At 40.0% G+C, this 17,551-nt stretch overlaps 2 protein-coding genes across 8 annotated transcripts in view; one reads left to right on the top strand and one right to left on the bottom strand.

Moving 5' to 3' along the window:
- Nucleotides 1–1,052: 1,052 nt before the first annotated feature.
- Nucleotides 1,053–1,577, top strand: LOC138362794 (histone H1-like protein HC2). The gene has a single exon (XM_069321353.1). It carries the CDS (start codon nt 1,053–1,055, stop codon nt 1,575–1,577), a length of 525 nt encoding a protein of 174 aa, XP_069177454.1.
- A 5,700-nt stretch (nt 1,578–7,277) lies between these two features.
- The window catches only part of LOC123766258 (uncharacterized), a 125,735-nt gene continuing 115,461 nt past the window's right edge, over nt 7,278–17,551 (bottom strand). For 4 of the 7 annotated variants that reach the window (XM_069321104.1, XM_045755321.2, XM_045755325.2 and 1 more), the window contains exon 6: nt 10,636–11,789. The gene's annotated coding sequence lies outside the window, so the exon portion shown is untranslated. Of the gene's footprint in view, nt 7,909–10,635; nt 11,790–17,551 lie in introns of those variants that run through there. The other 3 variants (XM_045755322.2, XM_069321105.1, XM_045755323.2) reach the window with 2 other exon arrangements.

Here is a 17,551-nt window from a genome sequence, read left to right as displayed (position 1 = left end):
GCCAGCCTTGCATCTGCTTGTAAAGTTCCTTCCTGCCACATGTGAGTCTCGTCCGGTATCCGTCTGCTAAGCGGAGGAGATTTCGCTCATGCCATCCAAATAAGGGCAAATGCTGTAGCCACTGCGATGCCTGCCGGAGACCAGGGACCCTGGGCCACATATCCCAGGCCTGCTATAAGACGCATGGGGCACGGGTCAAACGCCATGACGATATCACTTGGTTCGTGGCTGGCCGCCTGCGGCAAAGGTATTGTAGTGGAGAGGGACCTTCTGTAAGTCTGACATTGCTTACTAAGGTGACGAGGCCTTCACATTGGACACCTAGGTCTCTGTTGATAACTTCCCACTCTCCTGTCCACATCAGAGCAAGTGTGACATATGAGCACAGCATCCGCCTCTTCTATAACCGTTAATTAGAGGGGGGGGGGGGAAGGAGAGTGCGCATGGATATTGGCATCACCAAGAGCGACCTTGAGTTGCTTTGTGAAAGCTTTAACCTGCACATATTCCCTCTACATAATATGGTCCAAATCTACACCAAGGGGCAGACCACCTTAATCCCAGGATCACCATGCAATAGGTGCATAAGGGTTAATAGTCTTGCTGAGGCGAACCACAGCTAGGATAGCTGGTAGCTAACTACCTATTGGCAGAGTCGTCATCTAGAGTACCAATTCTTCAAATGGTTTCTCACAAAAGGGTGGATGACCTAGCTGGAGCCCACGAGTGGGTATGGCGGCGGCCGGAGGGACCTCTTGTGAATACCTGACAACCCACCCGCTCCGGGGCCTTGCAAGGAGCTTCCGCTTTGAATTGTTTTCCATTTATTCTGCTGTCAAGTCACCATACCTGCCGCTTAGGCAGCATCTTAATAAAACTGTACTATCTAACTTAATGAGTTATAAAGGCATTATTAGTTTTCCTTCAAACTGGAAGCGTTATCGGAGATATAAACATGTGACATATCTCCCACCATGTGTTTGAAAACCCTGATTGCACGTACCATCTAGAGGTAGAAGAAACCTTTGACTGCACATATCATCAAGAAGCAGATGAAACCCCTGACTGCACGAACCATCAAGAAGCAGAAGAAACCCCTGACTGCACGTACCATCAAGAAGCAGAAGAAACCCCTGACTGCACGTACCATCAAGAAGCAGAAGAAACTCCTGACTGCACGTACCATCAAGAAGCAGAAGAAACCCCTAACTGCACGTACCATCAAGATGAAGAAATCCCTAACTGTATGCACCATCAAGAAGAAGAAAACCCTGACTGAACGTACCATCAAGAAGAAGAAAACCCTGACTGCACATACCACCAAGAAGAAAACCCTGACTGCACGTACCATTAGGAAGAAGAAAACCCTGACTGCACGTACCATCAAGAAGAAGAAAATCCTGACTGCACGTACCATCAAGAAGAAAACCCTGACTGCACGTGCCATCAGGAAGAAAACCCTAACTGCACGTGCCATCAGGAAGAAAACCCTAACTGCACGTGCCATCAGGAAGAAAACCCTAACTGCACGTAGCATTAAAATGAAGAAGAAAACCCTGAAACATAAAGGTTGTTGATAGATGCCTGTATATCCCTCCACTTATATAGTAATAGGATGAGAGATGACCGCTCGTGGAGCCATCTTAAGCACCACCTTTATCCAACATGGTAAATAATCAAGCTGTATGCCATCTCATAATATGAAGAGGAACTGGATGTTTGTACTCATCGAGTAGTTGTGCTAGCGGGGGTTGAATTTTGGCTCTTTGGTCCCGCCTCTCAACTGTCAATCAACTGGTGTACAGATTCTAGAGCCATTGGGCTCTATCATATCTACATTTGAAACTGTATGGAGTCTCTCTCCACCACATCACTGCTTAGTGCATTCCATTTGTTAACTACACTAAAAAAATTATTTATAATGTCTTTCTGGCTCATATGTGCCCTGACAGTCCAAATTTGGAGTAGAAAGTGAGAGTATATACCCATAGAATATAGCAGTCTGTGAGAGGACGAGTCACAGCTCCTAAACATTGTTGTAGATAAGGGTATATGTGAATTATTCACATATATATTATTCACAGAGTCAGAGTTGATTGGTTTTTGTGTTGAGGCTGGTATTTTCTCCCAATTCCATGTATGACTAACCATCCTGTGAGATAAGAACACAGGTATTAGATTTTTGTTTTTATTAACAAACTTAGGTATATACAATAATGTGCTGCTACCCTATTCTATATGAAAGATTACACAATGTAGATAAAAACTAGCTACAAGTTCATCTAATATTCCCATATCACAGGATCTAATTTAGTTATCGCTCTTAACAAAATCAGTCAATGGTAGTCAAAGAACAATAAACAAGAATACTTTTATTGTTTACAATTTATTGACACAATATACAAATTTTAGTCATTAAATTCACAAAATATACAAAAATGTTTAAGGGGTCTAAAAGAGAAATTAAGTGCTGAAGTAGTAAAAAGTTCAATAGTACAGTTTTAGTACTTAAAAGTTAGATAGTACAGTTTAGTAGTATTGTTTCTTAAATGGAAAAACAGCAAGTAATATTTCTTCCATTGATGATCTGCATCTTCAATTACAACTTCCACAGCAGAATATTTTAAATATTCAGTTGTTGCCATGTCATTGAATATTGGTACTGTTTCCCTATTTGTATTCACATATTTTAATTCCTACTCTACCACTAGGATTCCTGTTCATTCATGTTGGCAAGTGGTTACTGTGTTCAGTTGTATTATAACCAGACCAGCATGTGGAGCTCTTTAACCAGCGCTTAAACTGTTACTTCAGAAGTATTAACAGTTGAAGGGAAAAGATTACAGTAACATGTGGTGAAGGGAAGAGAAGAACAGTAACATGTGGTGAAGGGAAGAGAAGGACAGTAACATGTGGTGAAGGGAAGAGAAGGACAGTAACATGTGGTGAAGGGAAGAGAAGAACAGTAACATGTGGTGAAGGGAAGAGAAGAACAGTAACATGTGATGAAGGGAAGAGAAGGACAGTAACATGTGGTGAAGGGAAGAGAAGAACAGTAACATGTGGTGAAGGGAAGAGAAGAACAGTAACATGTGGTGAAGGGAAGAGAAGGACAGTAACATGTGGTGAAGGGAAGAGAAGAACAGTAACATGTGGTGAAGGGAAGAGAAGAACAGTAACATGTGGTGAAGGGAAGAGAAGAACAGTAACATGTGGTGAAGGGAAGAGAAGGACAGTAACATGTGGTGAAGGGAAGAGAAGGACAGTAACATGTGGTGAAGGGAAGAGAAGAACAGTAACATGTGGTGAAGGGAAGAGGACAGTAACATGTTGTGAAGGGAAGAGGACAGTAACATGTGAAGGGAAGAGAAGGACAGTAACATGTGGTGAAGGGAAGAGAAGAACAGTAACATGTGGTGAAGGGAAGAGAAGGACAGTAACATGTGGTGAAGGGAAGAGAAGAACAGTAACATGTGGTGAAGGGAAGAGAAGGACAGTAACATGTGGTGAAGGGAAGAGAAGGACAGTAACATGTGGTGAAGGGAAGAGTAGAACAGTAACATGTGGTGAAGGGAAGAGAAGAACAGTAACATGTGGTGAAGGGAAGAGGACAGTAACATGTTGTGAAGGGAAGAGGACAGTAACATGTGAAGGGAAGAGAAGGACAGTAACATGTGGTGAAGGGAAGAGAAGAACAGTAACATGTGGTGAAGGGAAGAGAAGGACAGTAACATGTGGTGAAGGGAAGAGTAGAACAGTAACATGTGGTGAAGGGAAGAGAAGAACAGTAACATGTGGTGAAGGGAAGAGGACAGTAACATGTGAAGGGAAGAGAAGGACAGTAACATGCGCTGAAGCTATTGAACTGAGCTACTGAACATTAAAAACAGGACAATATAATTATATAGCAAAATTTCACGAGTTTACAAAATTGCACACATTGATAATACTGTACATCATTGTATAGCTATGTACATAGTATACTTTATATGCAAATTGCAAAGTACCATTACAAAAAAATATAATAATTATTACAAAAAAAAGTATGTAGTAATAGTTCATAACTGAATTTGCTTATTAATTTTTTAGGGAAAGATATTTTCACATAACTAACATCTGTAGAAACATAGAATATGAATATGAATGACAAATCTATGATACAGTATTTGCTATTCAAGCATGTGCCACACCAATGTTATATATTTACACTGTTTACAATAGTTTTGTTTATGAACACCAAGTACTGTACAAACATCCTATAAATTACAATTTCTGCAATCTAATGTAATTTTATCATGTGCTGTACTATATTAATTTAGTAAATAATTTGTATAATTAATTTGTAAAGTTTATTTTATCCAATTACAGTAATTATACTTGTACTGTATATATTGTATAATTAATAATAATAATATTTTTATTTAGGAAAAGTACATACATAGATGCAGAGTTACAAACATACTGTTGGATATATAGATAGAGCTAGTACATACAATACCTAAAGCCACTAATACGCATAGAGTTTCGGGCAATTCTTTTTATTAGGGATATGAAACCTGTGAATGTGAAAATAAATATTATATATTATATATATATACAGTATATATATATATATATATATATATATATATATATATATATATATATATATATATATATATATATATATATATATATATATATATATATAATTTTTTTTTTTATGGAAGGGAGTACCACCTCTGGCTGGAAGAAGGGGACCCTTAGCCTCGGAGGAAATCACACATAACGCATTAGAGGGAATCTTTAGGTCTCCTCCAATACAATTTCTGTGTGCTCTTCTCCTACCACCCCCTCCTTTTATCTTTTGTTGTGTTTTTATTAGATATTTAAAAGTTACAAGATTTACATTAGTTATTACAATGGGTTTAGAGGTTATGGACCTCTTGGAGTTCCTCCATTTCCAGAAAGGAACTGAGGACGCAGCAGGCATTTCCCCTCTGGATCGCCACACTGAGGCGCTGAAACAGGAAACTGGCAGCCCTTGGGTCTCTGGTGATGTCAATGAGCCTGGAACCCAATTCTTTGAGAAATCCCAAGGCACTCCTACCCCAGGGGCCATGTGTACAAGGCACTCCTACCCCAGGGGCCATGTGTACAAGGCACTCCTACCCCAGGGGCCATGTGTACAAGGCACTCCTACCCCAGGGGCCATGTGTCTCAAAGGCTATGGGAGCAAAGGCGTATTGACCTTCCAGTCGCCTGTACGTGATTGATTTTGCTGTTTCCTTGTGGTTGACCGCCCCACGTGCTTGATCAGCACCAAAGCGTACATAGGTGTCAGCCAGGGTGGATACACATGTGTAGTCCCACACCAACTGTTTGCCCCTCTTCCAGGGGTATATTGTGATGCCACTTTGGCAAAGTGCGGGGTCATCTGGGTATTGGCCTCCTAGGATGCGAGATTCTTTCTCCACTGGGCACTGAGCTAAGACAAGGCTCCTCTTGATGTCATTGACCTCGTTATGTCTTGCATGCCAGCCCTTGGATTTTCTGCTCTGCAATATGCAGTCCATAGTGGTCTGCTTCCACCGTGTTGCAAATACACTTGTATTCAGTGTGAATTTGGGCACCAAGGCAGAGGGCCACTACTACACGAAGGGATTCTGGATCTAGACGTGTGCCCATTGCCAACGTGGGTACTGCCCATGCAGGAGAAGGAAGTCTCCTGCATGGGAGGCTTTCTCCTTGTCTGATGTTAATAGTTAATACAGTATATATATATGCTAACAAGCCTGAATGGCTTCGAGTCACTTCTGGGGTGTGAGTTTTCAGTTGCATATAGTCCTGGGGACCATTCAGGCTTGTTCGCATGTGTGTTCCTCACGTGTGCTCCAAAGAATGAGGTGATTTGATAAAATACCATGCCCAAGATTACCAACCGAGTGCCGGCGGGGGGGATGGAAATAGCCTCGGCTACCATCCTCTTTTGTCCGGTCGTGTTGGTCGAGCGGTTAAGGGATCCTGTACACCAGCAGAGTGCTCCTGGCAGTATGGGTTCGAGTCACTTCTGGGGTGTGAGTTTTCAGTAGTGTGTATATTATATATATTATATACAGTATATAATATATATAGACCAAACCACACACTAGAAATTGAAAAGACAACTTGTCGTCTTTTTTTTTTTTTTGCAATGCAGATGCTGCCTTTACCCTAATAGTAATGTCATCAGAATACTGGAGAACAAACAGAGAACACGACTCGCAAGACTCCGGGTCAAAGGTGTCGTTGACCCTACATGCAGCATGACGGAGACAAAAGCGGTGACTGTCACCCTGAGACAAGGGCACACAGCAACCTTCAAACCTGCACGAGGCGGGCTGGAACTCGGAAGATGCATCCCTAGGTCCATTGAGACCAGACTGAGTTTTCCAGGGCCTGTAGGCTGATTGCTACAGGAAGCCCTGGCATGGTGTTGCTAACCAGTTAAGACCCAAATCTAATAAGGGGGTGGGGGGAGATCAAAACTCTGAAACTGCTGTGACATGTACAATCATGTGGGGGGCCCTAGCGGAGGGCCACCAATATTATAAGTGGAACTATAACCACACCAGGCAGACCCCCACCAGGCAAGGAAAACAAAAACAAAAGAAAAACCCCGCAAGCGTACAATGTCCCCAGAGGAAACAGGAACCGGCCGCCGCATAGGTAGGCAGGCTGCACAACACCTTGATGCCCCTACTTGCACAATACCAATCCCTACCCAAGGCCAAACAAGGGCCACAAAACCCCAGCTGGCTCCAAGGGTGGGGTAAGCGCCGAGCAGCAAAAAACCCCTACGGAATTGGTTTCCGAATGCACCAGGGAAGAGAACCTTAACACACAAGGGTAGTACTCACAGGGTGCTTAAAGAAGAATGCCCCTAAGCTCATGCATCCCTGGTACTTTTGAGGACACCTAGCCACCACATGCAACACCACCACAGAGGACATTACGAAGGCAAACACTGCTTGGAAAGAGAGGCCAGAGAAGACGTCCGCCCTGGTTTACATTAACTGACGAACTGGAGTGGCTGGGTCGCCAGCGCGGTGGGTCTGGGGCTCCCCCCTTCTACTAGTGGGGCTAGTGGTCCCCAGTGGGCAGACTAGACTAATGCTCCAGTCTAATGATTCCTATATTAGCCCAATAGCTCCAGGAAGCCGAATGGGCTCCTAACAGAAAAAATTTAAAATATATAATTTCAGAAAAACTCAGGTTTTTAGGCAATTTGGCCTATTAGGTATGATATATAATATACAGTATGTATATATATATTTATTATAGTGTAAATATTGTAAATACAGTATAATTTTCATAGCAAATAGCTTTAGTACTGTAGTCACAAAGAGTAATCTTTAATGGTAACAGTGATTGAAATACAGTGCACATTTGCACATTAATAATAAGGCTAGCTTTAAAGCTGATAGAGTTCCTTAAGTTGTGAAGGAAACAAACTTTTTAGTTATAATTTAAGTTTAATGCCAATAAATTGGGCAATAGGGCTAAATACTGTATTAAGTGATAATTATATCTGGAATCTTGCTTTTACTGTACAAGATTATGTAAAACAAAGGTTTCTGATTAAGAAAAAGAGTAATTTATAAATACAGTATATGAAATACTTTTCTGAACAAAAAAATAAATGCAGTAAGTGGAATGAGACAAATAGGCATCAAGAAAAAATACCCATAAAGGAAGTGTTGCATCTATAGAATGTGAAAAGATTTCCATCAATCATTGCAGAAATACTTGACATAATGTATAAATAAAAGGAAGGTTAGCTACTGTATAACAGGAGGGAAGTCTGTTGCCAAACAGGAAATATTCCCAAATTTGACACCATTTTATGAGTAGAACACTTCAAGCACTGGTTCTGTCACTTAAGGCACACTGGAAAATGAAAAACAAAAATTACATTATTATGGAGTACTGTATTACGAATTATAAAATTAGAAATTAAATTTCTTTCTGATTGTGTTTACAAGCAGCTTGAGGTTGTATTGGTGAAAATGTTCAAATATACAATTGAATGGTATGGTATGTGCCTGATTATCCTAAAGCGTGGCTTCAAATTCAAAGTACTGTGTCTAGAGCAATGTAAGTTAGAGTATAACATATACATATAATTTTTTTTTTTAATATAAATGCAAAACAAATACATAGGAAAAAATATTTACCACCCTCAAATATTGCTTACATCATACAGAACATTATACAGAACTAGAACAATTATTATTTACAGAAAAATAAGCTGTACACTGCAAAAGTACCAAACATTACTAAGTACTGTACAATAAAAATTATATTTATAATTATATATAAATATAAAAAAGAAAAGAAAAATGTCTTATTAGTGTAATCAAACTAAAGTTACTGTATTAGACATGGAAGAAATTAATTTATAGTGTTAAAGTTTCAGTTTTAACTCGTCTGCAATTCATAAATTTCAGTTATTGATGCAATAATATTACAGTAGGTGTATTTAAAAAAATATACTGTAAATAACATCTTAGTGGTTAATTATTAGGTACAGGGATTTTATATTAAATAAAGCCATTTACAGTATATGCATTTTGAGCATGACTTCAGCATAATTTAGTTAATTTATGTTTAACTTAATGATGTAAACACTTAATTCTAAACTAGAAATAAGCTAACATATATGAATTGTTCAAGAAATTTAGAAAATAATATACAATTTTAAAGTGATATTTATTAATGTAAGGCATACAGAAATTTACTTATATAGTAAGTGGATATGCGAGTGACATATTCCAAGAAGCAACTAAGTAATCTCATTAAAATGCCAAAGCATGGGGCATATGTATCACAATACTGTACTCAACAATGGCTCTAATATCAAATTGTATCAATTTCAGCTTTTCATCTATACAGTAGTTATATTTTCTTCCTTACCACCTTCCACATGATTAATACTGTACTGCTGCTATACATTGTTCCTAATAACAATAGGAGAAATTGACCAAACACATAAGATAAAAAGTCCTTGATGTTACGAAAGATCACCTTGGTATGTAACAAGGGGTTAACCCGCATTTGGTATGAAGGGAGGATATCCCACCTGTCTCAAAATGCTGTAAGCATCAACCTCACAAAATAGGTTGTGTTATGTCTGGGTGGGCTGAGATAATGCATTAGCTACGGTACTGTCAGCATCCCTTAACAAGTCAGATGTCTGTGGTGAATTGAGAGATGTCCTAAGTTGTGGACTACCTGTGGGTAGAGAAACTCTTCCGTGGCTGTCATCGCAGACGTTAGTGGTTTGTGGTTGGCGAGGATGTGAAACATCCTTCAAGGAAGTGTCAGCAATGCTGGATGGCTTCATACAAGGTGAAGAGTTCCCCATGGAAGGTGCTGTATTTTTCCTCTGCAGGCAAAAATCAGGCTAAAAACAATGGAATGGGATGCCATTCCTTTCTTATTAGTTGATACAAGATTGCCCCAATGGCTATGTTGGAGGCATCGGTTGATGGGCTGGTGGGGATGTCAAATGTTGAGCAAATGAGCAAGGTAAGCTCCACGAGTTTGCATTTGATGTCACTGAATGCTGTCTTGGCTTGCAGAGTAAAGTCCAATGGAAGCCAGATGTATGTTTACATCCCACAGGAGGTTGTGTAAGTGTCACAATATGTTCAAACAATGTGGAATGAAACAGACGTAAAAGTTCACCATACCAACAAGCTATTGTAACTTTCTCAGGTTAGATGGGTGTGGGAATTCTTTAACAGCTTAATTTTTTTCTTAGCAGTTAAATTTCAGCTGCTGATGCATGGTGTCCCTGGAAGTCCAGCTCGGGGTACTGAAAATGCACTTCTCAGAATTTAATTGTAGGCTATAGTTACAAAAGCAGGTAATCAGACCCCAGAGATGTAGTAGATGGATGGTCTGCTGGTGAATGAGTGGCCACCAAGAAGTTGTCAGTGTATGATCAGCAGAAGGGGGAGGTCCTTGACCACTTGCTTGATGAAACGCTGTAAAGTCTGGGCATGTTGCGCAAGCCAAAAGACATATGAACAAATTCAAACAAGCCAAAGGGTGTTGTGTCTGCTATCTTAGGAATGTCTGCAAGTTCCACCGGAATCAATCAGTTGAAATGCCTTGAGCAGGTCAATCTTTCAGAAGATGGCAGAGTTGCCCAATCTAGTGGAGAAGTCTTGGTAGTATGTGTAGTATTGAGTAGCAATCCAGTAGGGTGCAGATATTTAGGGATCTGCTTTATTTATTTATTTTATTTATATATTTATTTATTTCTATACAAGAAGGTACTTTGGTTGTTAAAGTACTGCACTGGGGTACGCGTGTTACATTCTTGCAAAGCCACTAACACACACAGCATTTCAGGCAGGTCCTTATGTAACCAATACTATAAAGTAAAAATACCCAGTAGGTACACTGCAACAGAATTTGAGTTCAACATAATAAATATATTACAAATTAATAGAGTAGATTATACTGATGAAGTTGCATGTCTTACATCCTAAATTGGGTGAGTGGGTAGCACAAAAGACAGTGAGTTAGTAGCACAAGGTGAGAAACTATGAGGATGAAATTAGGCACTTTTTGGTTTTACTTTTGAACAAAATATAGGTTGGACAATTTTTGAATTCATTAGGGAGTGAGTTCCATACACTGGGTCATTTTATTTGCATGGAGTGTTTGCACCGATTTTGTCTGACTCTAGGAATATCAGAGATTTCTGGTGTGGTGCTCATGGGTTCTATTACATCAAAGAAGAGTTTCAAATTAGGACTAGAATCGAGGAATAAGTTTCTTTTTAAGTGTACATAGCACAAGAGAATGTGTGGAATGAGTGTATGTTTAACATGTTTAGGGATTTAAATGGAGAGGCAGTGTGTTGTCTGAAGACAGAGTTTATTATAGTTTCGATGGCAGATTTTTGCTGGGTGATGATGGGCTTGAGGTAGTTTGCAGTGGATGAACGCCGTGTTTGATTAGCGAGTAGTATAGTGTAAAATGAGCAGAGTGGGGAACATAAAATCCGATTTCTTAAAATATACCAACAATTATTAGAAACTTTTTTGGGTATGTGCTGTATTTGAGTACTGAAGTTTAGTCTCTTGTCTATGTATAGGCTAAGGAACTTTCCTTCATTTTTATGATTTATGTTGCTATCATCTATCTGAAGGTGAATTTGATTTGATGATTTGCTTCCAAATAAATTGTAGTAGGTCTCTTATGTTTAGTGTGAATTTGTTGGTTGACATCCATGAGCGGACTCTCTTTAATTTGTTATTTACCCTATTATTTAGAGTGTGTGGGTTAGAATTTCAGCAGATGAAGGTAGTACTGCATCATCAGCAAATAATATAATATGTTTAAGAATGTTAAGAAACAATTAACAAGTCATTAATGTATATAAGAAATAGGAGAGAGCCTAAGATGCTGCCTTTTGGCACTCCTATGGTTATAATGGTAGAGTGGGAGAGGTTATGTCATTGATGGATACATATTGGTGTCTGTTATTCGTGCCACTCCCCTGGGGCTGTTTTTTTGAACCATGGAGAAGCAATACCCATGGGCTGTTTGATGGTTGGATTATTCCTGCCTTCTGTAGTTTGTCGAATTTTGCATGAGTTGCTGTCAATTGTTCTGGAGTCGGGCACCATAATCTGGCAAAGGTAGGTCATCCAGCTGTGCTGATGTGGTGAGTGACAGAGTTTCACCCCAGGCTGAAATATGGCAGGCAGGCTGGGTTACATCTTTGAACTCCTCTAGCAGTGTCTGTAGGTCTGGGAATGCAGCCAGGATAATAATTAATAATTTACCTTTAGAACAGCCTGTATAAATATATATACTTTAGGCTTGTATTGAGGTCCCCCCAAGGTCCTACTGACCTTTCCCAGGATGCAACCTCACAACAATTGCCTAACTCCCAGGTACCTATTTACTGCTTGGTGAATAATGGCATTAGGTGAAAGTAAACATGCCCAACCACTTCTGTCCTGCCAGGAATTCAAACCCAGGATTTTAGATTGTGAGTCGAGAACGAACCCAACTGTGAATTTGTGCAGGGGCATTAGGGATAAATTGGAGTACTGCACACGTATGGTCGATGATGAGCTGATGGTGTCACAGGAAATATAACCCGAGGGTTGGCTGTTCAACATCTGCGAGGAGGAAAGAATATTGAAACTGTTTCAGAGAGGCAGTCATTAATCAAGGTGTGGACTCCATATGTGCAGACAAATGTACTGCATTTGTGTAGGTCCAAGTGAGTAGTGTGGGTTGGCTTGGTCAAGGGCAGCAACAGCACTAACTGCTGCAGCCCTGCCAACGTGGAAATGGCAGTTGGTTGTGATGTTTGAGATGTAGAGGAGTACAGTCTCTGACAGGGTGGGATTACTGGCTCATAACAGTCACCTCCAGATTGGTTTCCCATCGATGAACAGGGTGGTTGACAGTTACAAGCCCAGGTCCCAAATGACCAGTGGTGGTAGCAGAGTCCTGGTTGGTATCTCTTCAATTATCTGGATGCTAGTATTGAAACTCCTTGATAAGTGCTTGTGAGCTGGTTAGGGTGCCCACTGTAGTGACAGTCTGTTGTGCATCAATGAGGCGAAACACTGCAGTGCTGCCGGGTGTTACATAGAGCCATTCAGCAAGGGTAGTCATCCACTTCAATGAGGTCTAATCATCCACACTAAATAATGCAGGTTGAAAGTGCATCGACATGAGCTGTATCCACAGTGTATAATTTCTCTGGGGGATTGGCCGGAGACAGTATGCATGCCATAATGTACATGGTATAGAAGCTGGGTTGGTGTTCTGTCCATCAAGGTCTTGTCAATAAGTTGTCTTCATGGCCATTTGTAGGAGGGTGTCTGCTGCTGGGATGAAGATCACAGTGAAGGCTGTGTGTATAGCCTTCATTGGGAGTGCCAGCAGGCATGCCTAGTCTTGTCCATTGTGATCCCGTGATTATATCTGCATTGTACTTGGATTTGAAGGCTCTCATAATCCATCCTTTCATATTTCTAGCTGACGCTATATTTACTTGGTTATGCTCCCTAAACGTTAAGTCATCAGACATCATTACTCCCAGATCCTTTACATGTTGTTTCCAACTCTGGATAGATCTGATTGTGTTTTGTACCTTGTATTTTGTTAATGGTCTTCATTTTTACCATACCTAAATATCTGAAATTTATCACTGTTATCATCATATTATTTTCCGCTGCTCAACCAAAATCTTCATTAATATCATCCTGTATTTGTCAATGTCTTCTCTAAAAATAATTTTTATGCAAATATTTGTGTCATCTGCAAAAGATTATATGAATCTATGCCTTGTATTTTTATCTAGATCTGGTATGAGAAAAAGGAAAAGTGGTGGTCCAATGATTGTCCCCTGAGGTACAGAGCTTTTCAATGTGCTTGGCCTCGATTTTATTTGATTGACTGTTGCTCTTGAAGATGGTCTTTATTTGTATATCTTGGCTTAGACCAAGACTGCTCATTGATTGGTTAATGGGAGGCTGCTTGATTCTGGGCAATGTGGCAACATCATTTATAGTAAGTGGAATTCCTAGTTACATGTGCGGATGTCATTTATAGTGTGGAATTCCAAAACTACTTTTGCTGGTACAGTAATACTTATTTTTTTTCTTGCAAATAAAGCACTAACAAAAAATACACAAAAATAACAAGAGATTGCCCCTAACAGCACAGGTCCACACTGTCAATAGGGCTGGCCCTGCTACAGTAACTGTTAAATCACATTCACAGTAAAGTTAAATCCCACTAACTGTAGGATTTATTAACTACAGGTACTAAAGTAATAGCTTTAATAGCTTTTAATAGCTTTTCACGAGTGCTTTGTCCTGGGTTCATATCCTGGGTGGGAAGGATTTACTTGGCGTCACTCCTTATCTGTAGTCTCTGTTTACTCAACAGTAAAATGGGTACCTGGTAGTTAAACGATTTGGCGGGTCGTATTCTGGGAAACATAGGATTAAGGACTTGCCCGAAATGCTACGCTTGTTAGTGGCTGTACAAGAATGTAAGAACTCTTGTATATTCTGTATAAATAAATAAATAAAAATATTAGCTACTAAAGGCAAAAGAACACTAATAATAATAATGTTGAAAAAATAAGGATGGCCAGTATTAATGATGCCAGGTAGCCCTAACCAAACCGAGCACTATTAGATTACTCTGGTATGTTAACTTAAAATCAATATACAATAATTCGTCAATACTCATATGAAGTATTATTATGTAAACCCACTGTGCAATGATTTCTAAGAATGAATGACAAAACTTAAATTCTGGTCAGTGCTTGCCTCAAATCTAGTACAGGAACCCATTAGAGAATGTGAGGAGACTTTAGGCAATGGACCACGTTATGCTGTAAGTCATGTGTGTCCAAAGGTACGTGACTAAGTGGATCAACAGGTAGTTAGCAAAAACACTGCCTGGCAGTTCTTTTCATGCCATGAAGCATTTGGAAAGTCTTTGAGCCTTTCCAAATATCTTTGTTTTGATATTCTACCTATCTTTGTTTTGACATTTGGGTAATTACCAAAGGAGGGATCTCTCCAACTACCCTGGCTTCCGTGGCATTCTTCGTCAATTTTACTCACAATGGAAGTGGAAAAAAACAAGGGAGGGAGTGTAAGCAGAAGAATAATTTTGTTAAAAATGATGCTTTTCACATTCACTTGAAACCTTCTTTGTGAGCTTCAGTATTGCAATTTGTTGTTCTCTAAAGAGTCAACTTTGTAAAGCAAAATGGTAAAAAACTTTAATATGGTGTAGAGCCCTGAGGGATTACGCTGATTTCGGGTGAAGAGTATGTCCCCTAGCATAAATATACCAAAACAAGAGATTCAGCACAAAGAAAAGTTGCCCAATGCTGTGCACTGGGGTCACAAACAATAAATCTTATGCCTATGAAGGAAGGTAGTATTCCTAATATCCAAGCAGGACAGCAGAGAAGAAGGCTTTATTGATAGTAAACCCCTTCAAATCAAAAGCTCTTGAGTATTCCTGAGGCTGATCAATCTTAACCTGAATAGCAGAACTGACTGAGGATTAATAAAAAGCCTGTTAGAGAACACATGAATGAAAGCCATCAGATAATGCTGCAAGGATATAACCAGCCAAAGGAAATCATGAAAAAGCAAGATGCAACAACCATGTGCTATGTGGCTTTTTACCCTGTTGGTCATATCTAAAATAAGTAAGAAAGATTGTTTTGCAGGTAAAATCTTTGAAGAACTGTGAAGCACAAAACCTCGCCAATGACAATTCTAGACCCTTGTCTAGTGACCAGGCAGGTTATAATACTGCATAAAGAAAGGTTTTGTTATATTTTAAGGACAGATATTCAGGTATGTTGACATAGGACAAAACTGGAGAGGCTCTAACAATGCCACTATATGAAGCAATCATATTAAGCATGAGCTTCTCCATAAAACAGTCATATCAGAAAATTATAAGAGTTGCCACACAGATGACACCTGGTAGATAGCCAGAAATCTCTGCAGCAACTATTGTGTCACATGCATCAGAAAGTCGGTCTCTTTACAGTGATTGACCTGCCATAAAAATTTCATGTGATTAACAGCAGAGCGCCTGGATTAGTGTAAATAGAGAAAATGGGCGATATGTTGTGTGAAGAGTGGAGAAGAACTGCATTGGAACTGGTCACAAGGAAGCAAGCAAAATTATTCAGCCTATAAAAAACACACACTAATTTCTGCAAGTGTGGTATCACTATCTTGACTGGAGGAAAGAGAGATTAGCTCCCATGGGCTCCACTTGAGACATAGTGACTACCAAACAGTATCATGACCATAGAGAGAATTAAGCCATAGCCAGAAGATTGTGATTCCATGAGAGAGTGAACATCTTTCATATCCAGTGGAAGGAAGCCTTACCCAGCTCCCATTCTATCCAAATTGGATAAAACCAGAAAAGGCCATTTGTGATGCATTCAACATACCTGCAAGAGTGAGCCACAAAAGGCTCAATTAAATTTAGTTTCCCATACCCGGCAAAAGGAAACCTCTTAATCTTATCAAATTCACTCTTAGGTCAATTACTGACCACCTCAGGATGCATTGCACAACAGCTACCTAACTCCCAGCTACCTTTTTACTCCAAGGTGATTAGATAATTAGATGCAAGGAAATAGTGGCCAAACACTTATTTTCTGCTGTGGGAACTGAATCTGGGACCTTTTGGCTGTAACCTAATACTGCATATCACTATGCCACAGGATAAATCATAATTCACATTGTCAGGAACAGAAATCCATACTTAGGTGTATCAAAGTCCCGTAACCAACGAAGGTTGCCTAACTCCTGGGGTAACTAACTATTTTACTGCCAGGTGAACAAATGCACCAGATGAAAGGAAATGTGCCCAATTGTGCCTGTCTTGGCCAGGGATTTAACCTGGGACCTTCAGCTGTGAGCCAAGGATATAAACCACTGCATTACAGGACCCTTTGTAAATAGTTCATCCTCAATAAGTCAGTTGTTTTTGTTGCTATTATTAGTATTAAATACTGTAAATGTGCTATTATAATATTAACCTAAATCCAAAGAAGCTAAAATAAAGTAAACTACAGTATACCCTTTAGTATTAAGTTTCACTCTAAAAAAACAGCATTGAATGCAATGAAACACTTTTCTGGGCGAGACTCGAAGGCTCCTCTGGAGCTATCCAGGCTGATATGTATATTATTAGACTTTGGCATCAGTCAGTGTGAATGGAGTTCTAGGTCTACCAGGGACTACGAGTCAGAACCTGGCCCCCTCAGAGAGACACGAGGAGCATTGACCTATAGAAGTGCACATGGATTTGGAGCATTTTATGTCTGCCATTGACCGGGTCAGGCACCCAGAAAGGTATAATAATAATAATAATAATAATAATAATAATAATAATAATAATAATAATTTTTATTTAGGTAATGTACATACATAAAGAGATTTTACAAAGTTTGTTGGCTTTAAAGATAGAGCTAGTACATACAATGCCTAAAGCCACTATTACGCAAAGCGTTTCGGGCAGTAAGGTAAGCGCCTCGAAACAAACCCCCTATTCTGGTTAAAACTTCTACTGAAAACTAACGACTGGACAGAACTCTCCAATTGAAAACAAGCAAACGAGCATGATATTACATGTGTCACTTGTCTGCGCAGCTTTCCCCTTCCTGAGAGGGGGAAGGGGAAGCCCCAGACCCCTCGCCCCGGCTATCCACACCCCAGTTCTCGGCTGGATGTCAAAACACGCGAAAAAACTGCCGACCTGGGGAAGGGAGGGTTGCCGGGGAGCCTTCGGATCTCACTCAGCAAATGGCGTTTCATTACATTCAAAGTTGGTTTTCTGGAGGAAGCCCCTTCGGCTCCCCGGAGCTACATCACAAAAGACGAAACAAAAGAGGCTTAACCGGGAGGCGGTCGGCGCTCGCTCCTCGACTCGAAGTCGAAACAACAGACTGCAACTGCTAACCCAACGCGACACAGGCCCGACTAGGCCC

The sequence above is a fragment of the Procambarus clarkii genome, chromosome 9 (assembly GCF_040958095.1).
Source record: "Procambarus clarkii isolate CNS0578487 chromosome 9, FALCON_Pclarkii_2.0, whole genome shotgun sequence".
In the NCBI taxonomy this organism is placed as follows: Eukaryota; Metazoa; Arthropoda; class Malacostraca; order Decapoda; family Cambaridae; genus Procambarus; species Procambarus clarkii.
Note: the sequence above shows the minus strand (reverse complement) of the source record. Positions and strands in the feature narration are given on the sequence as shown.